General features: G+C 34.3%; 1 protein-coding gene across 1 annotated transcript; it reads right to left on the reverse strand.

The window, feature by feature from the left end:
• Positions 1-3,438: 3,438 nt before the first annotated feature.
• Positions 3,439-5,309, reverse strand: LOC113708255 (UDP-glycosyltransferase 76B1-like). Its single transcript, XM_027230717.2, has 2 exons — positions 4,770-5,309; positions 3,439-4,425 (listed from the first exon to the last, which is right to left on the reverse strand). Exons 1-2 carry the CDS (start codon positions 5,239-5,241, stop codon positions 3,548-3,550), a joined length of 1,350 nt encoding a protein of 449 aa, XP_027086518.2. The 5' UTR covers positions 5,242-5,309; the 3' UTR covers positions 3,439-3,547.
• Positions 5,310-9,666: the final 4,357 nt, after the last annotated feature.

The raw sequence follows: 9,666 nt of genomic DNA on the forward strand, positions 1-9,666 counted from the left end.
AGTTTGTATATTTATGCATCTATAGGAAGTAACAACTAATTATGGGACTCATGCATTTAATAGGTACGGTACAAGGATCTAAAGTAGTTCCACTCGAGCAGCTAAATAAAGGTAGGTGGTACTTACCCTTCTGAAATTTTGAATGTGCAAAGTGAAATTCTTGTTTTCAATCCTATTTTGCTGTGTTGACTCAAAAGGTGTTTGATTAAATGCTTTGCTTGAAAACTTATGAAAGTTATATTTTATTATACAAAAATGGACCATGTGACTTATTTGAAATGTTTTGATATGTTTCTTATATACAAAATGAGTTGAATCTTTTATGAAAGCAACGATTTATGTATACAATATATGAAATTAATTTTGACAAGTAAAACTCAGAGCAGTCATGGAATGGACGGTAGGGGTTATAGTCCTGTCTAATCGTCATGGTAGCCTGGTATAAAGCCAGCCGATTGACCGATTAATAAAGTCATGGTAGTCTGGTATAAAGCCCAGCCGATTGACCCATGTATGAAATGAGACCAATCGATAGTCATGAAACCTATTGGTCACCCACCTAGAAGGGGTAAAATCTCTAGGTTGAGTACTTAGTAGCTGGTCATTGCATGTACTTGTTATGAGTTGAATTGAAAGCAGGTTTATGAACGGTATGAAATGATTTACGAACTGTTTTGAAATGATCTATGAACGGATATGCGACGTTTTATGGGATGATTCATGAATGGATATGAAGAGACTTATGAATTGTTGCAAAGTGATTTATGACATTGATTTCTCATGTATGGTTGTCAATAAAATGCTTTTAAATTCCTTGTCATTCTTTACTGCTGATTGTTTTATAAATATCGTTACTTTCAAAATTATAGAGGTGATTTATGTGCAAAGGATTTGATATGTATCTATAAAGTTATGAGTACATGGTACAACAGAAGGGTAAATATTACCTACTGAGCGATGTGTCGCTCAATCCACTTTTTACCATTTTTGCAGATTTTGAAGAGTATGAATTGGTTTACGTAGAAAACCCTGAGAATGACTTTTATTAGTTTTAGCTAAACAGAGGTTGACAGGTTGGCTACGTCCAGTTGTTGGTCTTATTTACCTTTGTTTCCGCCGTTTCTATTGGAGAATAAATGTACAAACGTCTTGATTATTCGTAGACTTCCTTTTATATGTAATTCGTACCGCACTTTATTTAGTTAAATTATTCAGTACTGCCAAAGTTCATTAGTTAATGTAGCCTTGTATTCCTGAGTGGGACTTGGGAGTATGACAGATGTCATGTGACGGGCACGTGCGGGCTCAGGGCGTGACATCTAGTTCCTTGAGTTTCTTTTTTTTGTTTTTTTCCTGAAAGCTATTTTGGTTTTTTTTTTTTTCAGAATAATGCTATCATAAGTTCTCCTTGGCTCCTTAAGCATATATACCTCCAGCTATCTGGCACCAAGTAGCAGAAAAAATTGCATTTTCAAGCAATTTACTTTTCTCATTTTTTCACTATTTTTTGGCACAAAATTTTCACGGCCATTTGGTTACTTGAAGGCTTCTAATGGTGACATTTGGTCACATGCACATGAAAGAGGAGGCCAGTGTAATTTTCAATATTAGATGGTATTTATGTGAAATTGTCAGAAACATCAGCGGAGGTTTCTGAAATTGACCCATAAAAAAATTTGGCAGGCCAATCTCTCAAGTTCTTGAGAAATTTGTACCTAATCAGGCCTAGTCACCACTGGAAAGGCTGCATACTATTGGCTATGCCCGGGGCCACTTCTGACACTAATTGATGTTTTGACATTTCTTCATTACATTACTTCTGTAGCTGACAAAGATTACTGACTTGGGAGCTTATTTGTCCAGCCTGGTGGTAGTAGTTAAATGTTCTATCCAGGTTCAGTAAACTATTGGAGGATCAATGCTGGGAAGTATTTCATTATGAAGCAGACATAAAGTAAATTTTGCCAAAATTGTTGACCCATTTTGGTTCGTTCGTTCTCTTCTCTCTCCTTAAAGGCGTTGAAGATAAGCCTGAAATTACCATTTTCTCTCTAAAGGTGTTGATGATCAGCCACCAACCATGTTTTGGTTGGACCAAGTAAGGCGGAGCTGTATGCATGAAAGGTAGAAGTGCTAAAAAGTTGTACCTGTATAGCATAACGGTCTCACCCTTGCAGAGAAAAACCAATGTTTGATAAAAATGAGTCTGTTCAATTTCTTGTAAAGATATATATTATGACACTTGCACATTGACAGGATATTAAAATTCGGTACGTAGCATTAATCTTCTTCAAAAGTTGGACCATTTTCCGAACCAACTACACCTGCTCTACCTATTTAAGATTAAAGGTGTCGAATTAATATTATTCATTTATATAGCTCATCCACGTAGAAATTACAAACTAATATTGCATCAACATTTGGCTCAAGAAGAATTAGTAATAACAACAACAAAAATTACAAATTTTGTCACCTAAATCACTCAATTTGGAGCAGGATTGTAAGGAATTAGGAAATTAGGCAAATCTAGTGAACATATATTTAGTTACCTACAAAGCACAAGTCACTTATACAGTCAGAAAGATTTAAATTACAGGCTCACTTATAGTTCATGTGGCTCAAATTCAATAGCATTACTTATTTGTCGTGTAGTAAGATGTACCTAACAGCAGTAAATAAGATGTACCAAGTCCTTGTAAGAATTACACATTGCCGTCGCCTACCCATTAAATGCACATAATCCTTTGGATACCAAATTTTTCCAAAAAACTTTTTCGCTTGCATCGTAAACACATTTTTCAATTCACCTTTTTATAATATTTTACATATATTATATCATAAAAAGTGTTATAGTAATTATTTCAAATAATTATTTAGAATAATGCTCTGTCCAAACAAAGCCACTAATAAAATCCACTTGAACTTATCACCAGAATCTTAGTTCTTAATATTTGGACAAGTGGCAGGGAGAAACCAACCCAGGTACTCAATATGAAAGTGATATCCTTTGTGAAGTACTTAGACATGGTTTAACTAATTGTACCACTAACATGTATTATTATGTGTACGTTTTAGAAAAAGGACAAGTATGCTCGCCTTGTAGGTCTACCTAAAATATTTTAGTATCCTTTCGACCAGCACAGGTATATTTGAGAAATATTGCGCCTTTACTGAATTTATTACAATCTTGATCTGAATGGGGATTTCTTAACAATTCTATCCATGCGAATTGTATCAGGTGGATAATTTTCTCCCCTCACTTTGATTTTAATTTCTTTTAATTAACAAGGAAGAGTAAGAAAAGAAGAGGGGGAAATTGAATCGAGCATCTCTAATTTTTAAAATCCTAATCTTAATTACTAAATCAAAGTCTCGTGTCGTGTCATGTCAATACCAAAAACCCATTTTAGGATGGAAATTGTACCATAAAAACAAGAATACATCCGGATAATTCAGATTGAAGCTTAAATTACACATATTTTGGAAAAAAAAATAGTTATAGAAAATTACCATTAGACGGAGCCTTTAGACAGGGAAATTAACAAGATCAGAATGACAAGATGTAATCAATGAAGCTCTCTAGTGATTGATTTGAAGAACCACCTTGCTCTAAGCAAGAATTAATTGTATCCTTGAGAGACATTACTCTATCCCTTATTTCTTCCCCTTCTTTTTCTGTCATTAATCTTCTAATCAACATCTCGATCTCCTCTCTATCAAGTCCTTTCTCCAACTGCAATCCAAGTTTCCAAACATCGTTAACAAATCGAGAATTTACCATTTGATCGCCGAAAAAGGGTGAACAAATCATTGGAACTCCTTCACATATACTTTCCAGCGTAGAATTCCATCCTGAATGTGTCCAGAACCCTCCAATGGCAGGATGAGCTAGTACTTCTTGTTGAGGAGCCCATTCGACTATATATCCCCTTCCCTCCACAGCCTCCAAGAATCCATTCGGCAATCTTGCAAGCTCTTCAGAATTTTGTACTAATCCAGGCCTGATCACCCAGAGGAAAGGTTGCCTACTATTGGCTAGGCCCCAGGCAACTTCAGATAATTGAGTTTCATCCATTTCTGCAATGCTGCCAAAGCTGACATAGATTACAGACTTGGGAGCTTGTTTATCCAACCAAATGATTGCACTTTGATCTTGTCTTAGCAAACTGCTTGAGGAGGCAGGGAAGTATTTGTGTAGTGGGCCTACTGCAAAAATTGGGATGCAAAATTCTTGGCCAATTTTCATCAGTTCGTTGTCCTCAAGCTCTTTAAAGGTGTTGAAGATCAGCCCGGAAGCCGCTTTAGTCCCTTCCATCATAAGACTTATTATCCTGTCTAAAGATTCCGGGAATCGCGTCTTTATCACTGGAATGTCTTTCACTTTTAGGGGCGGGAATTCTCCCACTCGTGCTTCCAGTTGAGAATCTGATATTGCACGTAAAAATGCCAAATATTGTTCATGTGCTTCTCTAATGCAAATTCCGAGTACCGAACAAATGTAGAAATATTTATATGCTTGTGGATGATTCTCAAATATGACGTTAAACAACAAAGAATTATGGTAAACCTGACACCCCCGCATTTTGAATTTTACACCTTGTACGTATTTTAGTGCATGCCATCAATATTAATGGTACAAATCATCAATGCTCCAAGTTGTGAAATTCAAATGAGAGGGTGTGGATTCAGCCCCTCCCCACAAAAAATGCTGATGTACTTATATTTGTATGCAATGATGGAGGGGCTACAACAATAGAGACTTGACAAACCTTGTTTTGGGAGATATCCCTTTTCTCGAAAATGAGGAAGGGCATGAAAAGCTAAAAAAGAACAAACACTTGTAGTCCTGAACACAATCCTGGGAAGCTTGAAGCTGTCAGCTACATCCTGAGTGAAATGCCAAATGCTGTCAGTGATCAGGGATGCGACATGCTCCTCGTTATCCGATAATAAACTAGCCAAGCATTCGCGAAACGGCCTGATGCAGTTAAGGTTGAGCCGTGTGACAAGAGCTGCAAGATCTGATGTAGAAAATTGATGTTCCAACAAGCCATCTGGGATCGAGTGGAAGGCAAAATTAGGATACTTGGAATGGTCTGGAGAGTTGAATTGGGTATGAATTATAGAAATGCTAAAGCCTTTCAAGTGAAGAATACTTGCTAGATGAATCATAGGGTTTATGTGGCCTTGCAGGGGCACTGGAAAGAGGACCAAACGGTGTCTTCCCTTCTTGGCTTGCATTTCAACCTTTCCAACCTGATCCTTCGTGAACCTTTTGTATACTAAAAGGACGAATTTGAGCAGTTTTAGGTATTGGCTCAGAATAATAAAAGTATTAGAACACGTGGTTTCCTATACAATGGAAGGGTCTATTTAATGAGTGGTAAATAGGCACCTATTATTAAGATGTAGTTCGAGAATTAAATTTTGGAGAAGATAATTTTAATTAGTAAAAATGTATAAATGATCGGAGGGTAATAATTATTAGTATATGTATTCATATATGATAGGTGGGTTAATTAAGGTGTGCTTACGGTGCCTGAAAAACCCTTAATGGAATACATCTTCAGACCGTTAAGGATCATCCTACATAAATACTCCCTCTCTTTTTTTATAACTGACGTTTAAGAAATTTGCTCTAGTATATTTTTATCTATCGTTTTATTATCCCCATACAGTATTAATTATTTTTCACAATTTTACCCTTTTATCTCTCTTTTCCAATACAGGGTTCTTAATTACTACTCCTAGTAATTATTGCTTCTATCTTTGTAACAACCCTAGTAATTATCTGCCCCTCCGTATTCTTTCTTTTTTTCACGCATTGCTTTTGCCCTAGTAAAACAACACCATTTAGTACTCTAATGAGAGAAAACATGGGTGAATTGAATAATTAATGAGGGTACAAAAGGAAAGTAGTGTATAGATTTAAGCAATAAAAAATTTTTTTAAAAAAAATTTTTTTAATTGATGTGTAAAACATTAAACGTCAGTTATAAAAAAAAGGGAAGGAGTACAAAAGAAGAATGATGCTTCACGTAAACTAATTTGCACGTTTAATTGACAAGGACTGGCAGAGCATGGAAAGGCGGAAAGGCGGAAAGGTGGGGTTTGCAACTTTCCCTTTGGTTTGGGGAAAAGATTTCTTGCACGACATAGAAGTAACATTTATTAGGGCTATAAGAATTTAATTGTGGGTGTGGGTTTCAACCCCTATCATGGGTTTTAAATTTAATTATATTCATACATAATGCTTGTTTAGGGCCAATGGGAATAAATCAATGGAAATGATAGACCTCTTCTATGGGTTTTCTAATTAATCACGTCTTACTAGGAATAATCTTAATTACCAATCTTATTCTCCTTAAATGTAAACTAAGAAAACAAAATGTCACCTTTTCTGTTGGTTTCAACAAATGGGAAAAAAAGAAAAGAAAAAACTGAATAATGAAAAAGAAATATAATAAATTGCAAAACCCATTCCATATTAACAAACATACTATGGATTTTCATCCAAATCAATTACTGTTGACCACCTTATGATGCTAACAGTAACAGTGATTCCGGAATTCAAACCAAACGGCTCCTATATCCTTATTGGGTCAATCTATGAATAGCACGAACTTAAGTACATTTGTTTGTGTAAAATGTAAGTTGACACGATAACCCCACAAAATTTAGAATTAAACCGAAACATATTACCCGATTCTTATCCATTCAACAGGTTAATTGATATGGCAATCTTGAACATGATACAGGCCACTTACTTTAATTTATATCCACTTTTCACTACGATTAAAAAACCTACCTCCCTACAGAAAAATAAGGGGTAGTTTCAGTACACATTATTATTATTATTATTATTAAGAATATCTCCCATTATTTACTTTGGGCCACTAATTATAATAAATCAGATAGCCCTTTTTTAAAATTTTTAAAATTTTTTCCTGCAGTGAAGGAATGAAATTTATGAAGCTGAGAGGAGAGAATGGAAGATTTGAAATTAAATTCCAAAAGTCAATAAAAAGCACATATTACCTAGTGTATAGCTGACTCTTCCACGTGGCTTCTATGCTCTATACCTTCAGCCACTCAATTTGAATTTCTCTCGAGTCTTCAAATTTGGATTTCAATTTTTTTTAAAAAAAAATTACTACATTTCTAGTGGATATATTTTTAAATTATTTTTTATTATATATATATATATTAAATTATTAAAATAAATTTTTTATAAAATATCTAAAAAAATGCAATCAAATCACAGCCTTTTCTTTGTTTTGATGGACCACGTGATGTGAAATTTGTCAGGTCGTAACGTCAACTGGCCACAGTGGGCAGTACCAACAAGGCCATACCGCACTTTTTTTCTGATTTCCCTCACGTTTCTCTTCAGGTTATTACAAGGGATAATTTCAGAAACAACCCTTGAGATTTCAAATAATTTCACTCGACTTCTCTTAAGTTTAAGAAATTTTACTTACCTCCTCTGGCATAGTAAAGTACCTAAAATACCCTTCACTTGGTAGACAATTCTCAATTTAAAGCAATAGATTTACAAAACTCAAAAAAAAATTCTATTTTTCTATCTCTTGTCTATTTTTGCTCCTTTCTTTTTTAGTTAATATACTATCCCTTTTTTATTATCTTCTATTTTACGAATATTAGCAAATTAAAATTGTAAAATTGACAGAGAGAAAAGATTATGTATCAAACTAAAAGGAAATAAAGAGGCTCGCATTAATAGAGAAATAAATAATAAAATTGATTATTAAAATAGGAAGAAGAACCAAAGATGTGGAATTAGCCATATTTGGCTTATTGTTAAGAAAAATTTTTGTAAAATGCCAATAATTATACAAGGATTTCTTTCATTGGACGAGAAAATTTTTATTCTGATTTTAGTGTGGATGTAAAATTTATTGTCTACTTTTGAGGTATTAATATTTTTAAGGTCATAAGAGAGTTGTAATGGTGGTTTTAGACTAGATGAGCTTGTATTGAAAAGGCATTTGGGTATTGAGATTTAATTTTCGGGTATAAAATTGGTTGTCAATGGTATGTGTGTGTATTTTTTTATTTTTATTTTTATTTTTATTTTTTGCATGGTAAGTATCGATGTTGTATATGTAACTTGAGATCTTTTGGACAACTACTTAAATATGGAGCTTATGGTTGGATGGTTGCTAGGGATTTGGATTGTCAGTTTGTGCAACGTGTGGAAAAAATGATTGAATATATTATATTTTTCTTTCTTACTTTTGTAAAAAAAAAAAAAAAGGGCAATTTAGGATATTTGAGAGAAAATCTAGCTTGTTGGACCAATATTGTTATATAAATAGTAAAATAAGAGAGGTATATGTAATTTTTAAAACCTAAGGAGAGCTTTCTGCAATTATTAAAAACCTTAGGGGAGATTTGCGAAATTATCCCTTATTACAATCTGGTTAAATCATTCATCAATAAATAAAAAAAAAACTAGTAATTAATTCAAGTACTGAGGACTTTGGCCAATAATTCTATCAATGCCAACTTTGGCCTCATGAATTGTCTCACATGTTGTCCCATTTGTGATTAAATTTGAATGGTGCACGGTTTCAGTAGTGTCAAGTTTCTTTACCAACTTTTTAGCTAAGGTTTGCGGCAGCTATTATAATTTTTTTTTTTTTTGTCAATCCTCACTTATCTATTTTACACCTACTCCTACTCTAATCTATTCTAAAGAGAGGATCCAGGATCTATTGGAAAACCGATAGGGATTGACCTACTATTGAATCAGACCGTATGTACTATACACCCGTATTAATTTAAACTATTTAAAATAACAAGACACATATAATAATAAGTGACGATTACAATCTGATGTTGGTAATGTACAAGATCTCAAGAAGTAATGAATTACGCACACTGGGTGCTGCTGCGGTTGTGATTCCAGACAGTTGTTCTTATCGCATTATTCGGTGTATATTCCTATTGTATTATTGTATTTATATAAATGGCGACGAACATGAATATAATACTTCATGTACATTAAGTACACTTTTTATATCCAAACTGAACAAGATAGAGTACAATCACATTAACCCTATTCCAAATTAAGCTACCGAAGTATGTTCTGTACAACGTCCGGTGTGCCCCCGAGGCTTCTAACAGATGAAATCAACATTGGAAACCAAACTTAGGACTTCAAGGAGTATAATTATGCTGTTATCTTGATTTTGCTTGTATTGATTTTCTCAGAAAGTTCCTTCCCCATAAAGAAAACGTTTAATAATTTCCCTTCTGTAAGGTTAGGCTGTATACCTAGATGGACCAGAAGGCATGGCCACCAAAATCATAGTTGTCGCATTTATTTGCACGCGGCCAACTACTTGAGGTAGTTGGGCTGGGCATGTCAATCCAGCTTCCCTTCCAACACGCCCATCGAAGCAGTTTACATCATAACAAATTCGGTACACTTTCCAGAGAATACGGGCCCGGACGACAACCGTTCCTAGCAATATGTCAAAGGTCAAGCTTTTAACAACAAAGAGAAAAAGAAAGAACAAATGTTTGGGGTTCTGTGCTGAATACTGGGGATCTGGAGCTATATACTTTTTCATACTCCGGACGTCTCAATTTGATAATTCAATTTTTTTTCACAGTTTAAAAAAAGTAGTTAATTTTATT

This window comes from Coffea arabica, chromosome 9c (assembly GCF_036785885.1).
Source record: "Coffea arabica cultivar ET-39 chromosome 9c, Coffea Arabica ET-39 HiFi, whole genome shotgun sequence".
NCBI classification, from domain to species: Eukaryota; Viridiplantae; Streptophyta; class Magnoliopsida; order Gentianales; family Rubiaceae; genus Coffea; species Coffea arabica.